Raw genomic sequence first — 16,975 nt, forward strand, 5'->3', positions numbered from 1 at the left:
TGCCTTAATGCTGTATAAGGGATCAAGCAGCACTGTTCAGAAGGTGTACAGGACTTTAAGACAGACCCTCTGTGTGGAAGGAAATGACACGTAAAAACGGTGACAACCCCATATTCATGTTAGCATTTCAGCTCATATTCAATGTATCCTTTGCAACGAAACCTGCTGCAGAATAAAGAGGTGATTCTGAGATTGGGCTTTCTCAATGGTGAGTGGCATTTGCAGGTAACAATTTGGAAAATTATAAACTAGCAGACTTTCAACTTTAATAGATAGAAAGCATGGGCTACGTGCTTATGCTTTCCTGAGCTATGCTTGTTGAATGTAAATTATCGTTGAAGGGATTAGATCAGATTAGATTCCCTACAGTGTGGAAACAGGCCCTTCAGCCCAACAAGTCCACACCGCCCCTTGAAGCATCCCACACAGACCCATTCCCCTATAACCCACACACCCCTGAACATTACGGGCAATTTAGCATGGCTGATCCACCAAGTCTGCACACCTTTGGACTGTGGGAGGAAACCGGAGCACCCAGAGGAAACCCATGCAGACACAGGGAGAATGTGCAAACTCCACACAGACTGTCACCCGAGGCTGGAATCGAACCCGAGTCCCTGGCTCTGTGAGGCTGCAGTGCTAATCACTGAGCCGTGCCACCCTGCTATCATGTTCCTGAAACCTCAGCTGGCTCTCAGTTCATTCTTTTTCCAATAAGAGATGAACTGACTTCACTTAAGAATAGCTACTAACTTCTAGGATAATGGAAAAGTGAAAAATAACTTCAAACAAGTTGATACAATGCCAAGAAATAATATCATACACAAACAATACATTCTTACTATTGGACTAATTTTAAGCTGTAGACAGTGAGGGAAAGGAAGTGTAACACCCGTAAGGTAAAAGGCATCATTCTGAAGTGTTTCTGCCTCACCAAACCCTGATGTTCCACATTGGAGGAATCCACTTAACACAGGCAAACAGTCACATAGTGAAAGTGTGAAAATCAAGAAGTTTAGTTTAAAAAATGGAGTGTGGTCTGCATATAAACAAATTCACAAGGAGGACCTGACAGAAGGCAGAAAATGCCCCGGAAGAGGCGAAGATAAACAGATACTTTAAAAACTCGTGAGGATTATTTCAGCATAAGGAGTGGGAGTAGAATTTTTGGATGCCCCAACACTGGCCTCCATCTACACTCCATTGCAGGTAGTGCTTTAAATAATCCTGACCTCAGCCCATCAATCTCCAACCCTGTGTTCCCTTGGCCTCCCAGCCCCATTGCTGCCCTCTGCTACTGATTTAACTTCTGCTGGTTTCAGGTTTAAAGTAATGAAACTGAACTGAAATAAGGGCCAGAGTCAAAATGACTCCCATCCTACACCTGAATCAACGCAATGTAATGAAGAGTTAAAACTGGGGGTTAAAAGTTATCTTTCTTAGTTATTATTTTCTTAGAGTCATAGAGATATGCAGAATAGAAACACATCCTTTGGTCCAATTCATCCATGCCAACCAGATATCCTGAATAAATCTAGTTCCATTTGCCAGCATAGCCCCATATCCCTCTAAACCCTTCCTATTCATATACCCATCCAGATGCCATTCAAATGTTGTGGTTATACAAGCCTCCACCACTTCCTCTGGCAGTTCATTCCATACAAGCATCATCCTCTGTGTGAAAAAGTTGCCCCTTAGGTCCCTTTTAAATCTTTCCCTTCTCAGATTCAACTTAAGCCGCCTCATTTTGGACTCGCCCACCCCGGCTAAAAGACCTTGTCCATTTACCCTATTTATTTCATCGTGGGATGAAGGGCCTCTACTGTGCTGTACTGTTTTACCCAATCCATGCCCCTCATGATTTTATAAACCTCTATAAGGTCAGCCCTCACCTCTGACGCCCCAGGGAAATCAGTCCCAATCTATTTAGCCTCTTCCTACAACTCAAACTCTGCAACTCTGGCAACATCCTTGTAAATTTCTTCTGAGCCCTTTCAAGTTTCACAACATCCTTCCTATAGCAGGGAGACCAGAATTGCACACAGTATTCTAATGCTGGTCTAACTAATGTCTTTTAAAGAAACAACATGGCCTCTCAACTTCTATAGTCAACGCACTGACCAATAAAGGCATGCATTCCAAACACCTTCTTCACTACCCTATCACAATACAACACCATTTTCAAGGAGCCATGAACCTGGACTCCAAGGTCTCTTTGTTTAGCAATACTACCCAGGACTTTACCATTAACTGTATAAGTGCTGCTCTCATTTACCTTCCCAAAATGCAGCACCTCACATTTATCTGAACTAAACTCCATCTGCTACTCCTCGGCCCCCTGACCAATCTGATCAAGATCTCGTATTCTGAGGAAACCTTCTTCACTGTCAACTACACCTCCAGCTTCGGTGTCATCTGCAACTAAGCATATTTCCAATGTTCACATCCAAATCATTTATACATTTTATTCTTCATTAGTTTTTTTTATGAAAAGTATTTTCCAATTCAATTCAAAATATCTAGTTGTTGTTTTATTTGTCCTACTCTGAGCTGTTTCACACTTCACGTGAAGATTATGACTTAAATTTGGCAGAAGTATCTGCCCAAGGAGGAAATATGAAGAAATGAAGATGGGGAGGGAGAGAAAACTAAAATAAAAATGTTGCTCTTATAAAGCTTCAAGCTTCTCAAAGCACTTTACAGCCAATGAATCACTGTCTGAAGTGTAATCATCGCTGTAGTGTAGAAAGGACGCCATCAATATGTGCTTATCAAGCTCCCAACAACAACAATATAACTGTTTCTTTGAGATGTCGATTGTGTGACGATGCTGTCACTTTAAAAGGTTATCTTGTCCTTGGTATTTTTTTGAAGAGATGTTGTAAAAGCAGAGGCACAAGGCGGTCTACCAGAACAACTACAGTATGAGGCCTTTTGGTTTTGTTTTAAACAGGTAGAACAATGGAAAGACTTGAGTGAATGTGGCCACCTCTCACTGACGAGGCTTTTTATTTTTATTTAGCTGTAGCAGACAGAAGCTGTTTGGGGTCTCAGAAGAGTTAAATGCTTCAGTGAATGATTCTTAGCTGCTACTTTCTCTGAAATTTCTCTATGTTTTTTCCTCCTGGGTTGGAGGGCTGCACATAAGAATCTATGTTCGAATTTGACTTTTTGCCATGGGGTGTGTTTATGGGATGTTACTATATTGAAACAGTTAATTAGTAATAGGTAATGCATCTATTATTTGGTTAATATTTTTCCAATAGTTGAGTTGTTCTCAATTCTTGTTTCTTTTGTTTGTATGTCAACCATAGTGTTTAAATAAATTGTTTTGCTTAATGTTGAGTAGTTTGACCAGTCGTATTGCATCGAGAACAAGCACTTCACATCTACCTTTAATATAAAATAAAGTTAGTCTGGGCTACCTTCTAAAAATGTTATGAGGGGTCTGGTCTGGTCTGGTCCATAAAAGTTGAGAGATAAATATTGGTCAGAAAAACACGGATACCTCCTCGTTCTTCTTTAAAATGGTACCATTGGTTGTTTTTACATTCACCTGAGCAGGTAGATGGGGCCTTGATTTAAAGTCTTATCTAAAGGACACCACCAATAAACAGTGCAGTGCTTCTCAATACTGGAGTCTGTTGTATATAGATCCGAAGGAGTAAATACTAAGGAAAAGCAGGAGCATCACTTAGTCATATAGACTAGTGTAGAACAGTGCAGAATCTTCAAGGTGTGATACCTAAAATCTGGTCCTCCTCAGTCTCTGTAACAATATCTATGATATCAATGTAACCTGTAAGTAAGTACAAACATACAATAAGCCATATCTTGTTAGCCACAAGAGACTCTGCTTGTTAGAGGAGTAAGTGGTTCTCCTCTACTAACACAGGCCAATCAGGCCCTTGTATTTGCTAGAATATAACAGGATGCTGGCAACCTCTATCAATTGTAGGTGCAAGGATTTTTACTGGAATTGCACAGGACTGTAATCAGACCACACCTTTTTAAAAAATTCATTCGTGGGTTGTTGATGTTACTGGCTGGGTCAGCAGTTAACCACACTGCTGTGTGTCTGAATCATATATTGGCCAAACCTCATGAGGATGGCAGATTCTTTCAATAAATGACATTAGTGAACCAATGGGTTTTTTCAACAATTGACAATAGTTAGAATGAGACTAATCATAATTCCAGATTTTCATTGTATTCAAAATCCATCCTCTGCCATGGTAAGGGTCAAACTTGGCTCCCAAAAACATGATCTGGGTCTCTGGACAAAACACTAGGCCCTCACCAGCCCTTATTCCTGGAGTATTGTGTGAAGTTTCAAGTGCTTAACTGAGGGTAGACATTGTGGCTAAGAAGGAAGTACGATGAAGGATTACCAGACAGATTCCTGGGAAAGCAGAAATGATATATGAAGAGAGACTGGATCAGTTAGAACAATATTCACTCAAATTTAGAAGAATCTAGGGGGATCTCACAGAAACATATAAAATTCTAACAGATTTGGACAGAATATACGCAGATAGGATTTTCCCAGTGAAGGGCTTAGGAAGGGCTTAGGTATAGTTCTTAGGGCAACAGAGATCAAAGGGTATGGGGAGAAATCAGGAACAAGGTACTGACAAGCCATCATCAGATTAAATGGCGGACCAGGCTTAAAGGGCCAAATAGCCCTGCTACTGTTGTCTATGTTTCTACCAGAGGCGGCTCGTATGGAAAGATATGCTGCCAATGCATATTTAACCTGGCCTTTGCACTCCAGCTATGGAAGGGGTGTTGAATCGGCAACTTTGTAATTCAGAGGCAAGAGTGTTATGAACTGACCAGCTGCTGGCACATAAAGTTCGTAATATTCTTCACTGGTCTAAAGATTCCAAACCAGGCAGTCCTCAGGAGACAAAAAACAATCAACAAGCAAACAAAAGTTGCCGTCACTGTACAAAATCAGATTCACATCACCTCTTGCGTACTTGTTGGCTGTAAGAGAGTCAGATTAAAATCAGGGTTGTAAAAATGCTAATTACGAGGTGATCAGAAACTAAAATTAGAACAAGAAATCTATAAATACTTTACACAATTAATTTCTTGGTCTAAAGAGATATATGGCAACAGACAGCTTCAGCAAATGGAAGTTGAATACTTATTAACTTGATATGAAAGCAGGCTAGAGTGGAAATAGGAAAAAATCTCAATGATATGCAGTATGGTTGCAGTGGATTTGAAGCCAAACAAACGTTTGAAAATAACGTGATCGTACTGGAAACTACTGATTCCTACTTATAGTTTAAAATCAGCAACTGTGTTTCAAATCATTCCACCTCTCCGACAAGTCTAAATTTGGACAGTGGAGTGCTTAGGCTAGCGTAAAAAGTTCATAATATTCAGGGAAAAGGACTAACAGGATTACACAGCAGGCAAAATCAGGTCAACACCATGTGAAAATTGAAATTTATTTTATAAAATTAAACTATGCAGGCTTCAACAGTGGTAGAGATTTGGAAATACTTTTACAATTATAAGTAAATATCTCATAGGACAATTTTAAGCTTGTTATAATTACTTATAATTGTATTTTCTGATGCAGGTGGTTGAAGTTGCTGTCAAAAGGATGCAGTCTTTTTTGTCTTTTGCTGTATACCTGGCTCCAGTTCTTGGTATCACATAACTTAGTATGTGGTAGTTAAATAGAAGAATGGGAGGAATATCTAGTTAGTTAGAATATTTGAGGCTCTGCTCTCTTGCAACACGTTTTACTTGCTATTTTTTGTACAGCATAGCTTGTACATTGTATGCTAATTTTCAGAATTGTTCCAGTAACATTTGGATAAATTTGCCTAACAAAGCATGACTGGCTAGAATGTTTGCCTGAGCTGAAAAAGTAAGCAGAAGTGACAGTAGCTTAAAGTATTTATGATGTACAGTGTGTGATTTATATAGCTATTTGAAATCATTTTCTGCAGAAGGTTCTAGGTTTCCTACTCCTCTGACACTGCCTGGCCTGCTGTGTTCCTCCAGCTCCACACTTTGTTATTCCCAATTTAAGGTTTCTTGATATGATGGAGCATTGAGTTGAGTTTAGATAAAATCAATCGATGGAAAAATCAGACAGGTATGTAGATATCTTTATTCAAACTGTTTAGTCATGCTGTGTCACATGGCTAGGCAGGTGGGATCTGAACTTCAAACTTCTTGCTCAGAGGTACGGGCATTACCACTGTACCACAAGACCTCCTTCTTACAGGAATGTATACGAATGACCTAATTTTCACGCATTAGGCTTACTAGGCCAAGTAAATCTTCCTATACTTCTGAAGGAGAATAATATCAATATGGTATTCACTCTCCATCTCTACCATTACCTTTCCTCTAATCCAACAGCTGCAAATGAATCAGCAGATTCATGGAGTTTTTGACCTTCCTAAAGATCCCTTTCATCAACCTTATACTGATTCAGCTACTCTCTAAAGAAATGAATCAATTCCGGCTTTGATTCTTTCTTGACAATTTTTTACATTTTTCATTAAATTTCTTTATAATCTTATCATTGAAGTCTCAACACTTTAAGAGATTATTCTCCAATTCTGGGTATGCAATCTATGTTCATTAGCTGACTTGTATGTAAGCCAAGTGAAATTAAAGGAGTAGTGACATAATTCCAAAATCTGGATGCTGTGTGAGTTAGAAGGGAAACTTACAATTGATTGCTTTCCCACACATTTGTTGTCCTTGTTCTTTTAGGTAGTGTAGATTATAGGTTTAAAGGGTAGCATTGAAGGAGCTTTGTTGACTTATTGCAATGCATATTTTAGATTTACTCAAAGCAAAACTAACAGTCATTTATGCAGTGCAACATGATGGTGGAAAACTGAGGCATGAGTAGCACCTAAATGTGATGTGCTTCTCAACACTCTCTAGTACTGAAGGGCATATTCCTACAATGACCATTATCATCTCGAGGTAACAAATAACCATAATACTGACTCCTTCTGTTATGGATGTGAGTTTGCTCGCTGAGCTGGAAGGTTCGTTTTCAGACGTTTCGTCACCATTCCAGGTAACATCATCAGTGAGCCACCGGTGAAGCGCTGGTGTTATGTCCCGCTTTCTATTTATCTGTTTAGGTTTCCTTGGGTTGGTGATGTCATTTCCTGTTTTTTTTTTTCCTCAGAGGATGGTAGATGGGCTACCATCTCAATCAACAAACATGTTGATTTGGAGCCCATCTACCATCCTCTGAGAAAAAGAACAGGAAATGACATCACCAACACAGGAAATGACATCACCAACCCAAGGAAACCTAAACAGATAAATAGAAAACAGGACATAACACCAGCATAATAAAACGTGAGGCTGGATGAACACAGCAGGCCAAGCAGCATCTCAGGAGCACAAAAGCTGACGTTTCCGGCCTAGACCCTTCATCAGAGAGGGGGATGGGGTGAGGGTTCTGGAATAAATAGGGAGACAGGGGGAGGCGGACCAAAGAGGGAGAGAAAAAAAGATAGGTGGAGAGGAGAGTACAGGTGGGGAGGTAGGGAGGGGATAGGTCAGTCCAGGGAAGACGGACAGGTCAAGGAGGTGGGATGAGGTTAGTAGGTAGGAGATGGAGGTGCGGCTTGGGGTGGGAGGAAGGGATGGGTGAGAGGAAGAACAGGTTAGGGAGGCAGAGACAGGTTGGACTGGTTTTGGGATGCAGTGGGTGGAGGGGAAGAGCTGGGCTGGTTGTGTGGTGCAGTGGGGGGAGGGGACGAACTGGGCTGGTTTTGGGATGCGGTGGGGGAAGGGGAGATTTTGAAGCAGGTGAAGTCCACATTGATACCATTGGGCTGCAGGGTATAACTCATATTCTGCTTGGGAACCCTGCAGCCCAATGGTATCAATGTGGACTTCACCTGCTTCAAAATCTCCCCTTCCCCCACCGCATCCCAAAACCAGCCCAGTTCGTCCCCTCCCCCCATGCACCACACAACCAGCCCAGCTCTTCCCCTCCACCCACTGCATCCCAAAACCACTCCAACCTGTCTCTGCCTCCCTAACCTGTTCTTCCTCTCACCCATTCCTTCCTCCCACCCCAAGCCGCACCTCCATCTCCTACCTACTAACCTCATCCCACCTCCTTGACCTGTCCGTCTTCCCTGGACTGACCTATCCCCTCCCTACCTCCTCACCTATACGCTCCTCTCCACCTATCTTCTTTTCTCTCCATCTTCGGTCCGCCTCCCCCTCTCTCCCTATTTATTCCAGAACCCTCACCCCATGCCCCTCTCTGAAGAAGGGTCTAGGCCCGAAACGTCAGCTTTTGTGCTCCTGAGATGCTGCTGGGCCTGCTGTGTTCATCCAGCCTCACATTTTATTATCTTGGATTCTCCAGCATCTGCAGTTCCCATTATCACATAACACCAGCGCTTCACCGGAGGCTCACTGATGATGTGACCTAGACTGGTGACGAAACATCTGAAAACGAACCTTCCAGCTCAGCGAGCAAACTCACATCCAGAACCTCAACCTGAGCTACAAATCTTCTCAAAACTCGCTCCTTCTGTTATCATAGTCCATAAAGTGTTTTTTTTATCAAGCAAGATGAAGGAGTCTTTGATTGTTTGGTTTTATCTACTTTTATCACTTGCTGCTGCCACTGCATGGCATATATTGAAGCTATTATGGACGAGTCAACATGGCCCATGTACTCTAATAGCTCCCGCAAATCTTTACTGTCAGTAACATGCAACAACCTAGCAGGGTTCTGTAGCATGTAATTCAACCCTGCACTTTCAAAACACTTATTAAACCCCACCTCCAACATCAGCACCCTGTCCTTCACTGTGTGCTCCTTTATCCACATCACTATACAATTGTTGCATTGTGTACGTATCTGTCCTGATGCTTGCTTCTTGTTGGCGCCCTGATGCCTGATGTCCTTCAGATACATGCTGTTGACTAGTCAGTTCTTCTTGCTCTGTGAAGAAAGCAAACAAGGTATTTTAAATATGATTACAGGAAAAAAATTTGGTATCATGTTAGTGCAATACATACCAGTGCACCATCAAGTGGATCAGGGACAACATCTCCTCTTCTAATTTTCTCAATTCTTCATTCCTACTACATTCACTTTTTCCCATTGACAGCACTGCGGAACTTGAACAAAGTGAAAGTCTTGCCACAGGTCAGAATCCATTAAAGGGTTGATACAATACAGGCATTTCAAAGCCTGTCCAGATAGCTGGTCATTATTCATTTTTAAGCTAGAGAGGTTCTGTCATGAGGGGCATAAAGATTGGAAATTTCTAGAACTCCACAATACTAAAGGGGCCTTACACTAGACTGACTTATTGGAAAAGCACAGGTGTTTTGTCCACAAGTACTTTGCCCATAATTTTGTTTCTGCAATGTCCATACAAGGAGGAAACCTTTGAGCAATTAATGCATAATTTTCTAAGATGTTGTATGGGAGGCCTAACCAGTATTGGGGAGACTTGTAAGGCTCCACCCATAGATATTTTGACTGAAAATAAGTAACTGAAGGTAATGAACATGAAGCAGCAATTTTATTATAGTTGCTTCTGCTATAATGCGTGTTCTGGCAATGTAAGTTGGTTAGGTAGGGGTGACCTGTACCTTGCTAAGTAAGGTGACTTGTACCTGAACACGTTAAACAGTCCATGCCTGCTTACAAGATGGCAGACAGAAGCTAAGCAAAATCAAATAACCTACTCAAACAGTGAAATACAATGGTACCTATGAACAGAACTGCTAGCAGGTCAGTAAAACAATGCTGTACATTCCCATCCAAGACAACGCTGATAAAAGGATGTTTTAGGACAGATAAATGACCAATTTCAGCTTTATTAACGAAAGGATGATTGTCTCAGTAAATGAATAACATCGGGTGCTAGTTTAGGTCCTCAAGCAGCTGCAAGGAAAACAGTTAAAGTTACTTCGTAGTAAATAGTTGCTTCTTTGAATCTACCAGCAATATTAAATAGCTTCTAGCTAAAAATGCTCTCATCACAGAAGCTGGCTTCAATACATAACCAGGAAATACAAGCCTTAAAAAAAAGTAAGCTCAGATGTAAAGATTAACTAGCTTCACAAGATACCTTCTCATATGATCTAAGCAAGACAGATTGATTGCAACCCATAAATTACAAAATGCCAACAGTTTATGTACTTGTGTAACGTTACCCTTATAATTAACTTTATAATAGACGTTAACCTTATACCAATTAGTTAAAACTAACTGACTTTTTATTTTTCCATTACGTATTTGGGGCAGTGGGAAAATAAAAGGAGTAACTGAATGTGATACAAGACAGCAAGCCTGAGAAAGTCCCGAAGGAGTACGGCCGCTAAACTTTTGGAATGCAAATGAATAAGATGCATGGGAAGATCCCAAGGCTTAGCGATCACAATGCCTCGGTAATACCATAACATCATGGGAATCTGAGACTGTCCACGGAAGTGTTCATCACTGATTAGGTGTCCCATAGGATTGGGTGTTTGAATTAAGGAGAAAGATGATGACTATGTTGTATTTGATTATTGTGACACAAAATGTATAAAAATGCTGTATTTCTTAGCAAAAGCACAGGGTGTGTCATTGATATATCTTCTGAAACCAGATTCGGGGAAGATCCTTTCACCCTCCGCCTGCATAAGCCAGTTTCTGCTTGAATAAACATCTCCCACTTGTCTGAATTCTGTGTACCTCCAAGTCCTTGACCCCAGTTGGGAAAAATGCTCCTACAGCCATAACACGACTGATAAGCATGGGAATGCTATTTCTAAAACACAAAATTGTGTTGGCTATAACACAATTCCATCAGTGCATGGAGAAATATGCATAGACATCACATGATCATTTTGCAGGCTTTGTCCTGAGCATGCACAATGTTAGCACCAAAAGAGTCTCCGTGCTGGCATCATGTGATCATTTCACAGACTTTGTTGTGAAACACCTTCTGTGAGAGGTACTCTGTGATTTTCATTTTGTTTTGTGAATTCTGCCATGTTACCACAAAAATGCAAGGACAAAGTGATAAGAATGTTAGCAAGAAGCATCCTGGTGATAAAATTGCCAGTGGTGAACGCAAAAGAAAGGCTACAACACTGGAAGAAAAGCTAGATGTTATACAGCGTTTTGAGTGTAATGATAGAACATGCAGTATAGTTCATGTAACAGAAATAAAGCAGTCTACCTTACGCACCAGTAGAGACCACACAGAAAAGATTAAAGCAAGCTGTATTGCTGGAACAAGTCTGAAAGCTAGCAAATCTGAGGGGTCATGGAGAAAGGAACTTGAGGAAATGGAGTGGTTTCTAAGTGTGTGGATAGAAGATCAAATGCAAAAGTGATCTGGGATCACCTTTTTCACTATAAAAGAGAAAGCCTCATCAATTTATGAAGATCTAACAAAAAATATTGAAAATCCAGCAGATGTACCTGCCCTTTAGTGCCAGCAATGGCTGGTTTGCTGATTTTTAAGAACCACTACACATTTCATAATGTAAAATTACGTGATGAAGCTGCCAGTGCAAACAAAGTAAAAAAAAAATGACCAAGAAGGCTACAACTCAAATCAAATTTTCAATTTGGATGAGACAGGTTTACACTAGAAGCAAATGTCATCAAGAACTTCAAAACAACAGAACAACCACAAAACCTCCTCCCCCATCAAATCATCTTGACATTTTTTCAGGGTAAATTGTTAAATTTACTTTTATTTCATTATTAGATATGAAATAAACATTTATTCAAACAGTGTTATCCTTTGTGTTACGCTTTTGAGAGATTCTTGAGCAATTTTGAGAGATTCTTGAACAATTTTGAGTGATATTTTTGCTGGTCTGCCTCTGACCCCGCTTTACCCATAGACCCCATTATTTCAGCGATGCTGCACAGGAACACAGTTATCGCGAACCAACTGTATATAGTGAATATAGTGAGAATGTGTTTTTCCTTATGGAGAAGAAAATAACTAAAATGGCCATCAATATAAGATGGTCAGCAAGCGATCTAACAGGGAATTCAGAAGAAAGTCTTTACCAGAAGTTTCAGATCGTGGAATTTGCTACAACAGGTAGTTGTTGAAACAGATATTATGGATTCATTTAAGGTCAAACTAGACAAACATACAAAACACAAAGGGAATACATTGCAATGATGCTGGAGATAACACGGTGCAGAGCGGAAGGAACACACAGGCATGCAGCAGGAAAGTTGATGTTTTGGGTTGGGCCTGGCCTGCTGTGTTTCTCCAGCACCACACTGTGGCACAACAAAAATATTTTACTTTTAATGCATCTCCTGTTGTTCATTCATTTCTACATCTTTTCATAATTGTTTCATTTATTTCTCTAAACTTGACTATACCAGCACACACTGTATTAGATTAAAACACTTGTTTCACTTGCAGTAACCTCCATATTAGATGTGATCATTTCATCCTATCTGATTATTCACCTGAAACTTCATTCAATTTGTGAATGTTATCCTTTTCAAGTAAATATAGGGATAACTTTACAAAAGGTGTTATGATAAAACTTGGAAAGTGCCTCCAATATCTTTATTTAGACAATGTCAGTAATTGACAACCATGAAACCATTGTCATAAAATCTCACCTGGTTCATTAATATCCTTGAAGAATATCTGGCTGTTCATACCCGATCTGGGTAATATCATCTGACCCACACACAATATGATTTAATCTTGTGAAACTGACTGCTGTTGAAAAATTAGCAGCAGTATGGGTGCCATGAAGCAAAGAGTTATGGTAATGTAGATATACTTTGTGCAATAATGTTTACAATTCTAATATACCTCACTTTAACTTTTTGATGATCATCCAGAACGTGAAGTCTGACACATTTAACAAGAACCAGCATGCCCTCATAGTCATTAATCCAGGAAACACATTGATCTGAAAGACAAGCATCCTGCTCAGATCAAGCAAACTATACAAGAAGATACTCTTTGATTCCGATTCTCAGTTCTGGAAACAATGTAGCAGCATAAATGAAACCACGTGGGCCACCTGGCATCAACCCTGGCAGAGGCACACCTAGGCTATTGACTCTGCCAAGTTGTCATTCTTTTCATTTGGAGGTTTGTGCCAAAGTTGGGAAATAGTTGCTCTGACAAGTCGAAAAAACAGCCTACCATGGTTATGCTCGAACTCATATCTTATGGAAATTACACATATCATGCACGGTGGCTTGGTGGTTAGCACTGCCGCCTCACAGCACTGGGGACCAAGTTCAATTCCAGACTTGGGTGACTGTGTGTATGGAGTTTGCACATTCTTTCTGTGTTGGTGTGGGTTTCTGCCAGGTGCTCTGGTTTCCTCCCACAGTGCAGGTTAAGTGGATGAGTCATTGTAAATTGCCTTGCAAGATCCAGGGATGTGCAAACTAGGTAGATAAGGCATGTTTACCATGATGGGGGGAGCGGGGGGCAGGGAATGGCTCTGGGATGCTCTTCAGAGGGTCAGTGCAGACTCACATGGGCCAAATGGCCTCTTTCTGCACTGTAGGAGTTCTTTAGTTCTCTGCAAGTGTTCCAGTCACCGCCATAGGTATGTCCTGTGGCCCCTTGTCAGGGGGTCGGGGGAACATTAATGTCCACTACCAAGGATGGCTCATTATCCCCGCAGTGACTGTTGCTCCCTTCATGTATTGCCAGAGGATGTGGTAGATGAAGGTACAGATACCACATTTAAAAGATGTTTGGACAGGTACATGAATAGGAAAGATTTAGAGGGATCTGGGCCAAATGCAGGCAAATAGGGCTAGTTTAGTTTGGGAAACCTGGTCAGCGTGGATGAGTTTGACCGAAGGGTCTGTTTCCGCGCTGTATGACTCTATGACTCTAAATCAAAATGGTAGTGAGACAAAATGATTGGCTTGTTTTAAAAAACACTGAATTTTATTATTTTGTTAAAAAAGTGGGATTTTATGTCAGCGATAGTAGGAACTGCAGATGCTGGAGAATCTGAGATAATGAGGTGTAGAGCTGGATGAACACAGCTCATCAAGGTAAGAGGGGAGTGTAATTTCTGACTAAATGCCTTCAAAATGTGGATGCAGCACATTAAAGTTGTAATGACACCCCCTGCAGCTCTCACAGTACATGGTTTGAAGAGGAGCTTGGGTGATATTTTGTTAACACTGAAAACAAATACACAGACTGCCAATTCCAAGGTGGCAGACAGGGATGCTTCCTTTACTGAGGAAGTTCTGTAATTCACGGCAACATGAGGGTAGAGAAGTGGATGTACATCTACTGTTATGAAAGGCATATTCTTCAGCAATTTGTAGTCAAGATTCATTCGCCAGAGGCATGTACAATTGTTCAAATACCAATGTCGCAGTGAAGGCAAAAGAAAACCCTTCTGTACTGCACGTTAAAGTTATCAATTTTCTATTTCTCCATTTGCAATGACAAACACACACAGTTTCACCTTCATTAGCTTCACATATAAACGGGATTTGAAAAAAAAAACTTGCATACTCCTTTCATTGAACCCTCTTACTGCTTGGTGGGCTTCGCTTTTTGTTGAGGGAAATCACATTCAAAAATGGTTCGCCAATTCGCTGGTTGTGGATATGCACTTTAGTTTGACTACATAACGGGTAGTGTTAAATCATGCCTCTTGCCATGACTCAGCTTTGGCTCAACTTGCCTCACCATCTATTTTTGAGAGAAAGGAATGCCCACATGTCGATTCCTAAAATAACCGTTTTAAAACTGAGGATTGCTGACAGACTGCTACAGTTTTTGAAGGCAAGTAACCTGACAGTGGGTGAAGTGTAGTTTACAGGCAAACTGCAGCAATGGATATGGTTAAATAGAAATTTGGCCACAACAGGTAGCTGACTGGTCTGTGGATTGATGACCAGTTATTGACAAAGGCCTTCTGCCTGCCAACATATATAGGGCAGGTTCTCAGGTGAATGAGCAGCTTGGGGCTGTGAACAAGATAGTGAGAAGCACTCAGATCTCCACCCACTTAGGTGTTCTTTCTATTCTCTGCAGTAGAAGTCTAAGGAAATCCAGTTAATTTAATATGTAGCACGTTCTGTAAGCTGTGACTTTTAATTAATAAGAATGAACTAGCCACCCTGTGCTTCTTTCAAACCAGTGAAAGCATCCAGAGACGGAAAACCAAGAGGCAGCATTCTGATTAGCACAAGAATCATTTGAACAGATCTTGTGAGCAGGAAACACAGAACTGCTTTCCTCGTCTTATTCTTTGCCAAAACTACTCATCTCCTTTTCTAACTGAGACAGAGTGAGTTTATATGGGGTTAGAGTTTTAACTACTATTGTTATATGCTGATAGCTATTAATTATTTACATTTAGCTAGAATCTATTTACTTGTAACAAATACTTTTTCTTGACAGGTACAGAAACCTGGCCCTGGCTTTCTGTCAACTTGGGTCTGAAAGATGAGCAATTTGGGAATTTCTGTGTATTTTAAACAAAACCTTTAACTTTTGTGACAACTCCAGGAATAAAAAGGCTTAATTCCTTATGCATTGCCCCATAAGGCACAAGGGCTTGGTGTCCAACTGGGCCTGTCTGAGCTGACTGACTGGATGCTTCTCCAGGTTTGGCTGCTTTTGGTAAGATTTTACCATGGATCAGTGCGGATGTAGCATTATTTCAGGGAGGCTTTGAGGATATCCTCGAAGCATTTACTCTGCCTTCCTGGTAATCATTACTGTGCTAAGGTTTGGAGTAGATAGCTTGTTTTGGGAGTCATGTCAGGTGTGCAGGTGTTGAAACCTGGTCCATACAGCTGATTGGCTATGACCGATGCCTGATTTTGGTGCTGTTGGCTTGAGAGAGGACACTGCTATTTGAACATCTAAACTGCCAATGGATTTGCAGTATTTTTCAGAGCATTTTTGGTGATAGTTCTCTAAGCTATGTCTTTTGACACACAGGAAGGCTGGTAGCACTTCTGTCCTGTAGACTAGGAGCTTGGTGCTGGGTTTAAGGGATTTTGGCTTTGATGTCTGTTTTCACTGAGAGGAGGATCCTAAGGTACAAGAATTAAACCATGTCACCCGGTGGCTTGCCTTGGATCTTGATTATTAGAGCGGAATGAGAGCAGGCTGGTAGAGGACCTGTATCACAGGTAATAGGAACTGCAGATGCTGGAAAATCTGAGATAACAAAGTGTGGAGCTGGATGAACACAGCAGGCCAAGCTGCTCCTAAGATGCTGTTTGGCCTGTTGTGCTCATCCAGCTCCACACTTTGTTATCTCTGGTAGAGGACGTGTGCCTTCTGGATGTGTAGCTGAAAGGCATATGCTACTATACGCCTCCCTGAAAACATCAACAATGGTTTGGGACTCAGCCTCTGAATGTGCACCCATATAAGCACCATCAACACTCTGCAGCTTGGTCATAAAAGTTGGGGTGGTTTTGTTTCTGAACTGGGATCTATATAGGTTGAACAGTTTCCTGCTGATCCTGTAGACTAGTTAATAAATGGTGAAGAAAATGGACAACAGCTTTGATGTGACATCACAGTATTGCCCAAATTCAGTTTACACTTGTATTGAGGTTGTGCTGGATCCATTGGAGATGAATGTTGTGCAGCAGGCAGGGGATGGTGATGAATGTATGCAGCCAAATTTAAGGACATTTCATAATCTCTTATAGGGCCAGAATCAAAGGTCGTGGTCAAAGTAAGGCCAAAGAAAACCTTGTGTAGAAATTGCTGCCCATCTCTGCAGTCTTTTTGGACTTGTTTTACTGTGAGGAATAGGTTCATTGTGCCTCAATGAATGAAATCTGTGCTGTGGCTACAGGATGATTTTTCAGCCATTGGGAGGAGGTGATTGAGTGTTAATTTGTAATGACTTTGCCTTGATTGACATAACAATATCCATCTTTGTATTTATTGCAATCAGTCACTATTAAGACATTTGAGCAATTCTCAGCATGGTCTCT

At 40.9% G+C, this 16,975-nt stretch overlaps 1 protein-coding gene across 2 annotated transcripts in view; it reads right to left on the reverse strand.

The window, feature by feature from the left end:
- The window catches only part of LOC125453033 (testican-3-like), a 477,228-nt gene that overhangs the window by 31,976 nt on the left and 428,277 nt on the right, over positions 1-16,975 (reverse strand). For both annotated transcript variants that reach the window (XM_048532099.2, XM_048532093.2), the window contains exon 8: positions 8,807-8,968. In XM_048532099.2, coding sequence (XP_048388056.1) covers positions 8,807-8,968 — 162 coding nt within the window. The remainder of the gene's footprint in view (positions 1-8,806; positions 8,969-16,975) is intronic.

The sequence above is a fragment of the Stegostoma tigrinum genome, chromosome 1, assembly GCF_030684315.1.
Source record: "Stegostoma tigrinum isolate sSteTig4 chromosome 1, sSteTig4.hap1, whole genome shotgun sequence".
Classification (NCBI taxonomy): Eukaryota; Metazoa; Chordata; class Chondrichthyes; order Orectolobiformes; family Stegostomatidae; genus Stegostoma; species Stegostoma tigrinum.